At 41.5% G+C, this 14,818-nt stretch overlaps 1 protein-coding gene and 1 long non-coding RNA gene across 11 annotated transcripts in view; one reads left to right on the top strand and one right to left on the bottom strand.

The window, feature by feature from the left end:
* LOC103350127 (uncharacterized) overlaps positions 1 to 14,573 on the bottom strand; it is a 32,245-nt gene extending 17,672 nt beyond the window's left edge. The window contains exons 1-4 of one of the 6 annotated variants that reach the window (XR_518201.4): positions 14,354 to 14,573; positions 13,864 to 14,230; positions 10,298 to 10,849; positions 410 to 6,353 (exon numbers count right to left, since the gene is read on the bottom strand). This is a non-coding gene — a long non-coding RNA (uncharacterized lncRNA). Of the gene's footprint in view, positions 1 to 409; positions 6,354 to 10,297; positions 10,850 to 13,863; positions 14,314 to 14,353 lie in introns of those variants that run through there. The other 5 variants (XR_011390585.1, XR_011390588.1, XR_011390586.1 and 2 more) reach the window with 5 other exon arrangements.
* Positions 1 to 14,818, top strand: part of LRRC8C (leucine rich repeat containing 8 VRAC subunit C) — a 111,569-nt gene that overhangs the window by 58,360 nt on the left and 38,391 nt on the right. For all 5 annotated transcript variants that reach the window (XM_051856269.2, XM_070078091.1, XM_051856270.2 and 2 more), the window contains one exon: positions 10,694 to 10,835. In XM_051856269.2, the coding sequence (XP_051712229.1) occupies positions 10,698 to 10,835 (138 nt within the window). In that variant the 5' untranslated portion in view covers positions 10,694 to 10,697. The remainder of the gene's footprint in view (positions 1 to 10,693; positions 10,836 to 14,818) is intronic.

Here is a 14,818-nt window from a genome sequence, read left to right as displayed (position 1 = left end):
TTTTAGTGATGTATAGATGTAGCTGAGGATTTTTGACAAAAATCCCAAAGAAATTAAGTCCCTCTTTTAAGATCTCAGCAAGAGTTAGGAATGCAGTGCTCCAAAGCATTATAGTGTTAACAGGATGTTTATGTTTAAATCTGTCCTCTGTCACTTGTTTCTTCATAGGGTAATATTCAGACAAAGGAAGCAAAGTGCTTGGCCACTTCCTTGGGTGCAAGATGAGACCTAAGAAGGCATTGTCAATCAATATACAACCTCTTTAGCACTAGTGACAGAACATTGTGCATTAAAAGTTCAATGATCCTTAACTCTGAAATTATAAATAATTCCTGCATCTGTTCCTCATCTCAAGTATGCTCTGCAATAGTGAATATTCCTTGAATAATTATTTGCAATACGGAGTTATGTGCTAATAGTCACTCTTATTTATAGCTATGTCAAGTCCTATAAAATAATAACAATAGAAGTGTTTGGTCTTTACTGCAAAATGCTTAATTGGTTCTGTGTGTGTGTGTGTATGTGGTGTGTATTTAAATTCTCTTTCAATTTGACAAATACATATTGAGAACCTCTTGTAAGGCATTCTGCTATTATCTCTAAGATACAGAGATAAAAAAGATATAAACTTTGTCCTCAGAGAAGTAAGCATAGCATATTTAGCTGCACCATTGACATAGGAACAATAATCTATACCAGTTACAGAGGAGAGCAGTTTCAATTCCTGTTGTCCTAGGAATTTCCTCAGTGCACTTTCTTCCATGAGTGCATGTGGACAAGGGCAAGGGCTTCTGTTTTTTGTTTTTTTTTTCATTTCCACTCCCTCAGCAACTAGTACAGGGCCTGATATGCAGTTTGCTCTGTAATTTATAGCAAGCACATGAGTGAATGAAACTGGGTTATGCCTGTGAAGAACAGACACAGCTACAGACCATAATATGTGACAAACTCATAGTGAGTTCCAAGACCTATGACAATGATAAAGATAATTGGAAATCATCACATATAGTAAAGGCCTTGAGATGTATGATCTGCAGTACCCATGCTTAAAAGGATTCTTTAAATATGTGAAGGGCATGGTTAGTAATAATTACTTCTTCATTTGTTGGGAGAGAATGAGAATTGCTAGGTAGGAGGCGTGTTTGCTCCATGACACCACCACCCTTAGAAAGCAGGGTGAATTCAGTTTGTAGACTTTCCATATAATGTAGTTGGGTCACTAACTGGACATAGATCATGGGAATTCCAAGGAGAGGATAACACAGAAGTTTCTGTTGAGTTGCAAGTCCAATTTGCTTCTTAAGGTTTCTTTGAGTCAGAAGTTTGCTCATTTTATGAGCCTCCAAGGGCAGCATAGCTGAAGAATAATTTAAATGATGGATTTTAAAATTATTTTTCACTTTCAAATGAATGGAAAGATTTTGAGTAGAGGAAAAATTTTTATGAAACTACTTGTTTCTAAACACATTTTAGATTTTTAAGTTCCAATCAGCATCCTGTAGTATTAGCAAAGAGCTTTAGAATGAGGGAGATGATTTGGTTGGAAGTCATAATTTATCACTAGCCATATTTCTTGGGCAAGAAACCTAGTTTTTCTTGGCTCAAGTTTTCAGCCATAAAATGAGGGTGTGGACTGGATTATCTCTTTGTTCCTATTCAGGTCCTAAAATTTTATAACTCATTTATGATTTTCTGTCATAATTAAATATATGTCTAACAAAGCCATACAGGAGTACTTCAGAAGATTCATGGAACATGTATTCAAAGATAAGTTTATTTTGGTGCAAAAGTGATTTTGAATTTCAACCATAAAAAGGGTCTGCAGAAAGTTCAAGGAAAATATATATTATGAGAAAACTATGCATAAATTTCAGTAATTTTTGCACCAAAGTAACTTGACTTATAATCCCATTTTCCATGAACTTTTTGAAGCATAATTATATTTTCATAGAATTATGTTCTTCTTTTGGGGATTTTTCTAGAAATATTTCATATGTGCATCACAACCATACAATAAAACAGTATCCTGAGTCAGATTCTCCCAAGGGAGAAGGACCTGATTGTCATGTAACTGCAAAACTGGCTTTTTTCTTCTTTATATTTCTACCTTAGCACTGCTAGTGAAAAGCACTTTGTTTTAAAACTGATGCTTTGAGCATACCCTAATGACTTTATTTTGATTTGCGGATCCTTTGGGTACAACTAAGAAGAAGCCACAAATCTGATTTTTTGAGAGAGAGAGAAACCATCCACTAGCTCACTCCCTAAATGCCTGCAATGGCAGGGACAAAGGGAGAGCAGAGCTGGGAATCTCAATCCAGGGTGCCCGTGTTGGGGGCAGGAACTGAACTCCTGAGCCATCACCACCACCTCCTGGGGTCCACATTAACAGGAAGCTGCAATCAGGAGCTAGAATGGGACTCAAACCCAGACTCTCTGATGTGGGCTATAGGTGTCCTAAACGGTGTCTTAGCCACTGGGCCAGAAGCCATAAATTTAACATCATGGCATTTCTATATTCTTCCATTTTTGCACTTCTCTTTCTCCCCATAGCTGTGCTGATGTCCTGGCTGTCTGTTGTGGGACCTTCCTCCCATGACATCACTCAGATAACACACTTCGCTTTGGCAATTCTTTTCTTTTTCTTTTTTTTTTTTTTGAAGACTTATTTATTTGAAAGTCAGAGTTACAGAGAGAGAGAGAAATCTTCCATCTGCTGATTTACTCTCCAAATAACCGCAATGACCAGGGCTGGGCCAGGCTGAAGCCAGGAGCCAGGATCTTCCTCCGGATCTCCCATGTGGGTGCAGGGATCCAGAGATTTGGGCCATCCTCTGCTGCTTTCCCAGGTGCATTAGCAAGGAGCTGGATTGTAAGTGCTGCAGCCAGGACTTGAACTGGCACCCATATGGGACGTAGGGGCTACAGATGGAGGTTTAACCCACTGCACCACAGCACCAGCCCCAAAATTATTATTTTCAAAACTTGGGGCAATTGCACCCACTTTCTCCATTAGAATTACTACATATTCATTAATTAATTAATCAAATAGTGCCTACTGTGTGCCAAGTATTATTTTCTAACTGAAAAGAAAAACCCTACTTTTATAAAACTTACCTTCTCTTGGAAGGTAAGGAGTAATGCATTAGGAAACATAACGAATAAGCTTTTACATGACAGCTTGGACATGGATGTGAAAGAGAGGGGTCAAGGATGATTCCAAGGTTTTTGGCTGAGACAACCACAAAGATGATAGCAGTTGAGCAGTTGCCATTTGCAGATGTAGGGTAGCTCCATCTGCAGCAGGACTTCCCTATGGGGCAGGGCGTAGGAAATGGGATGGGAGGAGGTCTGGGCCACACTGATTTTTTTTTTTTTTTGGACAGGCTGAGTGGACAGAGAGAGAGACAGAGAGAAATGTCTCCCTTTTTTCCGTTGGTTCACCCCACAATGGCAGCTGCAGCCGGTGCACTGCGGCCGGTGCACCGCGCTGATCCGAAGCCAGGAGCCAGGTGCTTCTCCTGGTCTCCCACACTAATTTTGATGGGTCAAGTGTACATTTAAATAGGATATCACGGGCTTAGCTGGAACTGTGAGTCTGGGTGCAAACAGAAACGTGTGAAGAGTGCAGTATGGATGGTGTTGAAAGCACTGAGACCAAACACGATTACCAAAGCAGGGAACGAGTTAGGGAAGAGAAGAGGACCAAAGACTGAGCACTGGGCCCCTCCGAAATAAGAAGGCATGGAGGAGAGGAGGAAGCAGTGAAGCAGTGTAAGAAGTAACAGCGTGGGTGTAGGAGGAAACCCGCAAGGTGTTTGCAAAGCCAACTGAGGGGTGCTGAAACCATGTCAGATACTGCCGGTGGATCAAATATGGTGACAAATGAGAACTGACTGTTGGATTTCACAACACAGATGAGAAACACATATGGGTTTCTTCTCAGTCGGATTCATTTTTCCTGTGCTGAGGAATTATTAAATTATTCATTCTGTGAAGGGGCCACTCACCAGGTTACTGATAGATGCCTGGTGTCATTTAGAATTAGCCGTTGTTTCCTTGCATGGTGTATGATGGTGTTATCTAAAGGGGACACGCACCAGAACAGTGGGGGACAGAACAAATGCCAGCTGTGCCCATCTGAAAGCCAGGGGAGGAACCAGTGCTGTGGCTCACTTGGTTAATCCTCCGCCTGCGGCGCCGGCATCCCATATGGGCGCCGTGTTCTAGTCCTGGTTGCTCCTCTTCCAGTCCAGCTCTCTGCTGTGGCCCGGGAGGGCAGTGGAGGATGGCCCAGGTGCTTGGGCCCTGTACCCGAATGGGAGACCAAGAGGAAGCACCTGGCTCCTGGCTTCAGATCAGCACAACACCAGCTGTAGTGGCCATTTGGGGGGTGAACCAATGGAAGGAAGACCTCTCTGTCTCTCTTGCTCACTGTCTATAACTCCACCTGTCAAAAAAAAAAAAAAAAAAAAAAAGCCAGGGGATGCTAGTGTTGGGAACCACATACCTACATAGAATTATGTTGATATTCTTTGTGTTGTGAGTTAATGAGTAGAATAGGAAATATTCTGTGCGATCAGTTCTAAGAATGCACTAAGGTTATCCTGGGGATGGGTAGGGACATAGATTTTAGGAAGAATCAGAAGAAGGGAGGGAAGGAGAGAGGGAGAAAGGGAGGAAAGAACAAACGAATGAACAAACTCCTGTGTTTGCACCTGATTCTACCAATATCCTTTAGCAAAGGATTAGTTGATATCATTGAGAGGCAAAGTTGTCTGAAATATGGAAATATTAAGATGTTTTTTATAACTAAAAAAATTAGAAAAAGAGAAGGAAGGAGGGTGGAAGAAGAGAGGGGGAGGAGAGAGGGAGGAAAAGAATATCATTATGTTCTTAGAATTGTATTTATAAACCATATTGAATCTATTAAAAAACTGATTTGAAGTGTAAAAAAGCTTTTTTATAAAATGTATTTTTAAAGGGAAAATATATATGGGCTTCTGAAAGAGATAGCAGAAATAGAGATAATGAGGGCACTTCAAAAATTTTGTGGAAAGTAGAATTAAAAGATGAATTTATTTGGGTACAAAAATGTTAAATCCATGCATTATTTTTTTCATAATATGCATTGTCCGTGATCTTTCTGAAAACTCCTTGTATACATGGATTTCAAAATTTTTTGCACCCAAATAAACTATTCATTCCATTTCCACAAACTTTTTGAAGTACTCTCATATAATGTAAAGTTTAAATTTTAAAATTAGGGTAGCAGAATCCCTTGATATAATTTGAAATTTCATATTTCCAAAGACAGTACTGGTTATATAAACTAAAATATCTTGTAATAAGTTGGGAATATCAAAGTATCAAAGCTATCACTTATCCTTCTAAAATAGAGAAATATTTAAATAGAAATACAATTACACTGGTTGATTCTTAGCCCCCTATTTAAACCCAACAATTTCTTCAGAAATGGACCTCTTACTTAGCTTAAAATAGTAACCCTTGAAATTGTCATAAATCACTGTGAAACAACAGAGGTAAGGAAACAGAAATTAAGTGTTGTTGCCACTGGAATGCATAACTTTTCAGAGGTGCTGAACGTTGTAAAAGAAAAGTACAAAAAGAATTTTTTTCAGTTAAGTAAGCAAAAGGTTCACCTACTTTCTCTTTAGTTTAGATTTTTTTATTTCTCCCCACTCTCCTTTTCATATCAAGAACATGAAGGATTAATACTGTCCTAGATATCAGCTTGGAGCTACGACATGTATTATGCATCGATGTGTGTATATTTATATGTAGCATGCATTACCTGTCTATTGGCATGTACGTGCAACATACATACACATACACACAACGCATTTACCCGAAAGAGTTTAAGTGCACTCAGAGCTGAGTGACAACACCGAAAAGCTGGCTGTCTCGACCAGCTGCTGACAAGTCTTAATCCATCTTTACTAGGCTGTGCTAACAGTAAGGAGCGCAGGATAGCACGGAAGTTTCTTACATCCCTCAGTTTGTCTTTATTTTCCATATTAGAAAAGTGGTGCCTGTGTGGCAACTCAGCCAAGGACATAGAGACCCTCACCTGCTGGGAATGCTCAAGCTTTTGCTTTTACCAGGACAGCCAGAAGTTAAGAAAGAACAGTGACCTTTGGCCTCTGTGGTTCTCAACCTGTAGCCCAGTCATTTTTAAGGAGCCCCACAGTCCAAACAATTTTACTATGCATGGATACTTCCTTCCTTTTCCAGTGATGATGCAAAAGCAGTGGTGGGTAAGGTGTTTTCACATGAATGAAGGTGGAGGCACCAGACCATGCTGGAGAAATTGGAGTCTTCACTGGTACACACTTGCAATTGAAAAAAAAAAAAAATCCAGCATCACTTAATGTCCTTGTTGAAGATGTGAAAATTAATATTTGTCAAACAAATTGATATGAGTTACACACCACTATAGTTTGTTTTGTTTTTGTTTTTGTTTTTGTTTTTTTTGTTTTTGTTTTTGTTTTTTTTTAACAGGCAGAGTGGACAGTGAGAGAAAGAGACAGAGAGAAAGGTCTTCCTTTGCCGTTGGTTCACCCTCCAATGGCCGCCGCAGCCAGCGCGCTGCGGCCGGCGCACCGCGCTGATCCGATGGCAGGAGCCAGGAGCCAGGTGCTTTTCCTGGTCTCCCATGGGGTGCAGGGCCCAAGCACCTGGGCCATCCTCCACTGCACTCCCTGGCCACAGCAGAGGGCTGGCCTGGAAGAGGGGCAACCGGGACAGAATCCGGCGCCCCGACCGGGACTAGAACCTGGTGTGCCGGCGCCGCTAGGCGGAGGATTAGCCTAGTGAGCCGCGGCTCCGGCCTCACACCACTATAGTTTTAATGATTTTGCAACTATTTTAAAATTTCTACAAGTGAAATCGAACATCTTTTCATTTGATGATTGTTTATAGTCCTTGCCTATGTTCCTGCTGGACTACGGTCTTTTCATGTTTTTCTTGGTTAAACTCTTTGTTTAATGGAGCCATTAAGCCTTTGGCTATAATGTAAATAATATAATGTGTGCACCAGTAAATAAAAAATGTTATCTCAAAAAATATTATATTGAAAAAATGCTACTTTAATATCTCTTATCCCTTGACTACATGTGTGATGAAATGGGAAGAAGACACCAAATACTTCTGCTTCATTCAAAGCACTCATACAATGGTTGTCTCTGGGATAGCCCTTATGTGAGCGAGTTGAAAGTAGAATGAACTACTTTATCATATCATACCACTTCTACTTGCACAAAACAACTGACTACTCAGACCTGAATATGTGGCATATTGTGTTCTCAAAATGAATGAAGTTACCCTGACACTTGAAATAGAACTACTAATAATACTTGCTGACAGTGATAAAATTCAAACTTTGAAGTGACAATTAGAATTCTAGAAAACTTGTATTTACCACTGTGTTCCCCATACTTAATTGTTCTGATGGTAACAGTAGTGACATCAATGACTGTTAGGTTTTTTTATATAGAAATTTGTGAACATTTGCTCAGTGATTCAATGTTTTCTACATTACCAATGCACAACATTACAAAATCATACATGGTGGAAGAGTGTGATTAAAAGCACAAGAAGACTAATGAGTTTTAATATAAAGACTTCACAAAGTTCCTTAATCCTGTGTTACAACTAACCTCATCAAATGTTAGTGTAGTCTCAAGAATGAATATCCACAATGTTATGCAAAGGCTGATGAGATATTCCTTCAATTTTCAATCCTGTGGCTCTCTGAGGCCATTTTGTGATTCATACACTTCAACCGAAACAGCATCACCATAGACTGAGTGCAGAAGCAGATATGAAAATCCACTTGCCTTCTACATTAAGTCAGGCATTCAAGAGATTTGCGAAAATATAAAACAATACTTTTTTTGTTTTGGGCGATGGTTATTTTTCATAAAAATATGCATTTTTTGACAGGTAGAGTTAGAGAGAGAGACAGAGAGAAAGGTCTTCCTTTTTCCATTGGTTCACCCTCCGAGTGGCTGCTGCGGCCGGCACGCTGCAGCTGGCGCTGCGCCAATCTGAAGCCAGGAGCCAGGTGCTTCCTCCTGGTCTCCCATGTGGGTGCAGGGCCCAAGGACCTGGGCCTCCTCCACTGCACTCCGGGGCCACAACAGAGAGCTGGACTGGAAGAGGAGCAACCGGGACAGAATCCGGCGCCCCAACCGGGACTAGAACCCGGTGTGCCAGTGCCGCAGGCAGAGGATTAGCCTAGTGAGCCACAGCGCCGGCCAAAATATGCATTTTTTAAAGATGTATTTGTTTATTTGAAAGGCTGAGTTATAGAGAAGGAGAGACATATCTTCCACCTGCTGGTTCACTCTCTAAATGGCCACAACAGCCAGGGCTGGGCCAGGCCAAAGCCAGGATCCAGGAATTCCATCTTGGTCTCCCACACCAATGGCAGGGGCCCAACTACTAGGGCCATTTTCTGCTTCCTTTCCAGGCACATTAGCAGGAAGCTGGAATTGAGAGCAGATACATGACTCAAACCCAGGCACTCTGATATGGGATGCAGATGTAATGCCATGCCAAATTCCCAACCCCAAGTTTCTTGGTTTTAATTTTTAACATGGCAAATATTTATGGGAATAACAAACAAACACTTGGGGTTCTCCTCCTTAAGTTTCAGAGCATGAAAGCTGTTCTGAAACCACAAAGTTTGAGTACCACTTCTCTGTGCTAGTGCACTTTATTCCTGAAATCATCCCTCGCTTGAATGAAAAAGCACAATTCCCCCTCCAAGGTGTAAAGAAACTTATTTTGAAAGAGACAACCAAATCTAGCAAAGAACACGAACTACTGCACGGATAGTTTGCTAATTATCCCTGTCCACACAGCTGGTTAGTCTCCCAGACCTGAGCTGGATGAGCATTGCTCCATGATGCTCACCTGTGTTCATTCATTCATTCATTCATTTATTCAACAAATAATTGTTCAGTACCTTTTGTTTGCCAGGCACTATGGTAAGTGACAGGAATACAAAATAGAATGAGACAATAGCTTCTGAGGAGGAGCTTGGAAGTTGAGATGAGTTCATGCCTGTCTGTGACTGCTCCTGAAATAACTGACAAGACATTTGGGGCAGTGATTCATCCAGGAGGGGGAAAAAAGGTGTAAAGTGTCAGAAAAATCAACATTTGAACTGGTCTGAAATTTTAAAGAGACTGGGACTGTGCAAAGTAAGTTATTTAACAAGGACGTGTGCAGTTTGCCTGCAACATTTATTTTGCGATCATCTATATGCATATTCAGCCCTCAGGAAGTTTTCAGCCTAGTGGTGGTAACAGAATGCAGTTTTCAAACAAGTTGTGTTTTAGTAAACTAAGGAGACTGTTTCAAATGCTGCACAGATGTCAGGTAGGTCCTAAGTGAGAGCATCACCAGGCAGTTAACATTTTCCACACACAGAACAAATGCAAAGAAGGCAAATCCTTGTTTAAGAAAGTCTTGTAACAGCAAGACACAAGGGAGAATGTTAGAACAGTATCCAAAGCTGGAAGCAACAATGAATCCAGAGAAGGAGCTGTGTTTTTATCTGGGGTGTGAATGGTCTAGTAAAGGAGTTATTATGGAAGTAAAACCCAGGAAACAAACAAGACTGGGGAGATCCAGAAGAAAGTGTAGGCTTTTGCCGGCATTTTAATTAGGACTGAATAACAAGGACAGATGTGGAGAGCTAGAGCAGCGAGTATAAGAAGGCAGAAGTTTCCTTACTGGCAACACTTACTCCTTTCCCTAAGTAATAAGGAAAAAAACATTTTTTCTCACAGTAGCAAGAGTGATTAACCTCGAGTCCTGGGTCACCGGAAGGGCAGTGGATAAGGAGTGAGAGAGGAGGGGGCACCTCTTTCTCCCTTTTCCCAAAGCCTCAGGTGCACCTTATCCATTAGTCGACCTAATTTAGATGGAGATAAGGCATTTCCATGGCAAACTGATTTCTCAGAGGAGAAAACCAGGATAAGTTTGAAGGTCACAATGAAATATGAGAAGTACAGGAAACAGAAAAGAAATCCAGACAAAAGCAGAGACAAAAATATAGGCCAGAGAAAATGGGGTCCTCCCCAACCCACCTCCTCCTCTTAGTAAGATCTTTCCTTGTAAGAAACAAGGACCATGTGGGCAACATTGTTTTCTTTCCCCATGGAACAAGAAAAATGCTTTACAAATAAAATAAAGCTCAGTAAGGAATTAATACAAATGAATGCTGAAATAACACTTCAGAAACCAATTTAAAGCAATAACTCACAATGCCAAGATAAACAGCATGGACACTTCAGCGGGTGAGCTGCTCTTGTTGGTGTCATTGGTTTCTGCGTAAGGGCGATAAGGGTGCAGGAACTCACCAGGACTTGGCCACTGTCCTAGCCGTGGTCTCTTTGTCCCTTATGGAGTGCACAAGGAAGCTGATTATTGGGCATTCATTCAGTAAAGGCTCCTGTCTGTTCCGCGGTAGGCTCCTCATTTCCTCAACTGGTGGATTTATTCACTGGTTCATTGAAACACACGTGTGCCAGGGCAGCTGCTGGGCCGACTGGGGCTCTGCTGCTGATGAGCAAAGCAACATTGCAAACACTGATGCCAACGCCATGTGTATGACGTTCTTGTAGATGCATTAATTCACCCATAGTCTCTCCTTTCTCAGAAACATGATTCCAGTGACAGAATTCCGGCAGTTCTCTGAGCAGCAGCCTGCCTTCCGGGTGCTGAAGCCGTGGTGGGATGTGTTTACCGATTACCTCTCGGTGGCCATGCTGATGATCGGCGTGTTTGGATGTACTCTACAGGTAGGTGTCTGAACCTGTTGTAAAATGGGAGTCACAGCAAGACACTAAGTCAATGAAACAACCTCCTATAAAGCTGGCTGTGTGATTGCTTAATCACATAAACATTAATTGCACTTCTCTGTTCGTATTTGGTGTTTGCAATTGTGGCAGGAAGCCTGAAACAAGAGAGTACTTCAAAAAGTTCATGGAAGATGGAAATAAAAGATAAGCTTATTTTGGTGCAGAAAATTGTGAAGTCCATGCTGACAAGGGGTCTGCAAAACTTCATGGAAGGCTGAGGCATTTAGCTTAATGGTTAAGACGCCCACAACCCATGTTGGAGTGCCTGGCTTTGATAACTGGCTTCAGCTCCTAACTCCAGCTGCCCACTAATAATGGTTCAAGTAATTGTTCCTTGCAAATCACATGGAAAACCTGGATTGAGTTCCCGGCTTTGGCCTGGCCCATCCCTAGCTGTTATAGGCATTTGAGGAGTGAACCAATAGATGGAAGCACTGTCTCTCTCTGCACCTCTAAGGCTGTGGAAAATATGTATTATGAAAAAAATTATGCATGGATTTCAAAAATTTTTGCTGCAAAGTTAATACAATTCCATTTCTCCACAAACTTTTTGAAGTATCCTTGTAAGGACTGAACTTGGCTAATATGACAAATAAGATTCTTGTAAAATTTCAATGAGCCCAATTGCAGTTGACTGTAGTCAAGTAATATTTGATGCCAGTAACATCAAAGAGGGTCTGTTGTCTTTCAAAGTTGGCTTTAGAGTGAAATACAGCTTATCTATCAATAGTGCCATTTGTAATGACAAAGTGTAACTTTTTGCTTTTCTTTACCTCTTACACTTATGCCTGATAAAATTTGCTGAAAAACTAACATTTTAATGAGATGTCATGATTTTATATAATGTCTAATTCCAAATTATTGACGTAATGAGAATATAATGTCTAATTCCAAATTAAAATGGAGCCATGTCAAAATTTACAATTATTCTATATTCTTATATTGACTCCAGATATTCTTGGCATACCTGCAATGTGCCAAGCACCATACTTTGAGGACGGGGGTAGCTCTAACCAGGTCATTTCTGGGGGAGACTAAGGAAACCAGCCATCAGGAAAAGTGAGTTATACTGTGATAGAGACCTCCACAGGCTCTGAGGGAGTACAGAGGAGGTGCACTTGGCTTGGGAACGGTAGAAAAGGTGATAGATGAACTAAAACTTAGGAAACAAGTGGAAGAAGGTCAGGAAAAGGGCTCTGGGGGTGGGAGAAGTTGCCAGGAAGAGGGAAGAAAGCTCAAAGTCATGGATGTGAGGAAGAACAGGTCTTTGAGAAACTGTCAGCAGGACTGGCATCGAAAGGGAGTGATAAATACAAGAGTTGGCACCATGCTTGTGAACAGCATCGCCCAGAACATGGTGAGTAAGATGATGTCAGAGACAACATTAAAGAGGGCCCAGCGCTGTGGAGTGGCAGGTAAAGCCGCCGCCTGTCGTGCTGGCATCCCATATGGATGCCAGTTCACATCCTGGCTGCTCCACTTCTGATTCAGCTGTCTGCTATGACCTGGGAAAGCAGTAGAAGATGGCCCAAGTCTTTGGGCACTGCGTGGAAGACCTGGAGGAAGCTCCTGGCTCCTGGCTTCGGATCAGCGTAGCTCCGTCCATTGCAGCCATCTGGGGAGTAAACCAGCGGATGGAAGACCTCTCTCTCTCTCTCTCTTTCTCGCTCTCTCTGCCTTTCCTTCTCTCTCTGTGTAACTCTAACTTTCAAGTAAATAAATAAATCTTTAAAAAAAAAAAGAGTGAGTGAAAAAGAAAGGGGAGGTTCTGAAGAAGACAAGAAGGGGCATCCCAAAGGAGAGGTGGAAATCGGGGAAGGAGGATGTGTCAGAAGTTGAAGGAGGGTGAGGTCTGTGGGGGTGGGTAGTACCCAACCAACCCACAGACCAAGGCCATTAGAAATCTTAGCTTCATGTGTGGGGGCATTTGGCACAGCAGTGAAACTTCCCCTTGGGATGGCCACATCTCATATCAGAGTGACTATGTTCAAGTTCCAGCTCCACTTTCAATCCATCTTCCTGCTAATATACAGCTTGGGAGGCAGCAGGTGTTGGCTCAAATGCTTTGGTCCCAGCCACCTACAGGGGAGGCCCAAATTGAGTTCCATACTCATGGCTTCAGCTGGGACCAGCCCTGGCTGTTGTGGGCATTTGAGGTGAACCAGTAGATGGAAAACCTCTCTCTCTCTCTCTCTCTCTCTCTCTCTCTCTCTCCCTCCCTCTCTCCCTCTCTCTCTCTCTCTCTGACTTTCAAATCAAAGTAATTAAATATTTTTTACAAGAAATTTTAGTTTCAGTGGTTGGAAAAGTGAATGGAAGTTAAAGAGGCTGTGAGAAAATGTGACTTTGAGGTAGAAGAGGTGGAGAAGAGGTAGGATGAAGGAGGTACCTAAAAGTGATACAGAGTAGAAGCAACGGCCTTCTTAAAATCAATTTTAATAAGTTAACACATAGTGCTTTGTATGCGACAGGCATTCTTCTGAAAACAGCATATATTTTAACTCATTTCATCGTGTAGCAATTCTAAGATGTAGGTGCTATTACTAATCTCATGTACCACTGAGACCCCATGACACAGAACGATAAAGAAAATCCCCCAAGGTAAGTGGCAAAGCTGTTATTCAAACCCAGATCATTGGCTCCAAAGTCCCTGTCTTTGATCCCTAACCCTGAGCTGCCTTGTATTTGGTCACTAAAAACATTTCACCCCTTTCTCACCTACCCAAGAAAGGATTCCAATAAGAAACTGGGTCTGAATGAGAGAGCATAAATTCATTTAAAAACAAAACAGATAATTGTTGAAGAACCTTCTGTGTGCCAGGTATTGTTGTACCAAGAATGATCAATGGGCAGAGGAAAAAATATAAAAGATAGAAATCCCAGCCTTAAGGACAGACATTCTCTGGGGAAAATAGCACATAAAATAATCAAAATCAATTAATAGATTATATGCAATAGGCTCCCTTACCTGCAGGGGGTATATGTTCAAGACCCTCAAAGGATAGTACTGAACCTATTCATTCTTCACGTAGATCTTGGCATCCTCCGCATATGACTTTTTTTTCCTTCTTTATTCAGATCCTTTTCACTTACACCCTTTGCAACTTCTCTTGTGCATATCTACATTTCTGGCACCATCCCTCTTTGCTTTAGAGTTATTATTAAAATAAGGGTGACTTGAGCACAAGCACAGTGACAGTCTGTTAACTGAGGTGGCTGCTGAGTGACTTACAACACACTACTGAGAACAGTACAATGTCAAAGTTACAAATTGTTTCTTTCTGGAATTTTCCAGTTAATATTTTTGGACCACAGTTGACCATGGGTAACTGAAACTGCAGAAAGAAAAACTGTGGTTAAGGAGGGACTGCTGTAATATGTTAGAGGGCTCTGGGGCAATGTAAAAATAATAAAATAATAATAATAATAATAATAATAATAATAATAATAAAACATACAAAGGCAGAAAATGCTAGCAGATGAGATAGGAGTTGTGACTGTTGACCAGGGAATTAAAGGAGGCACAGCAAGAGATGTCCTGCCAGGAGCTTCTAGGCAGAGAGGACAGCAAGAGCAAGGGGTGTGCAGACAACGTTCACAGGACCCTTTCCTTTCTGTGGAAGAACTTGACTTTCTCAGCTGTCCAGCTCTGTTTCCCTGGAGACGTGATAAAGGTCTAATGTTGACTGTTCCTAGGCAACGTTAGTTATGGCATAAATGACTGCTGATTGGCCAGCTGCATCTGGGCTGCAAGAGTGATAAGTGCCTGGTTGGAAGCTGTATCGTTGGACTTCTGTGATTTTGGTGACACAACTAGGTGTGTTTCCTGACACATCGAAGGTGTCTGTTGAGTTACAAGGGATATTGGTTTCTTTACTGCATGAGGCTGTTAAGCCAGGGCAAATCTGGTACCTACCTGTTGG

This window comes from Oryctolagus cuniculus, chromosome 7, assembly GCF_964237555.1.
Source record: "Oryctolagus cuniculus chromosome 7, mOryCun1.1, whole genome shotgun sequence".
NCBI classification, from domain to species: Eukaryota; Metazoa; Chordata; class Mammalia; order Lagomorpha; family Leporidae; genus Oryctolagus; species Oryctolagus cuniculus.
The sequence above is the reverse complement of the archived record's forward strand: the minus strand, read 5'-3'. Positions and strand labels throughout refer to the sequence as shown.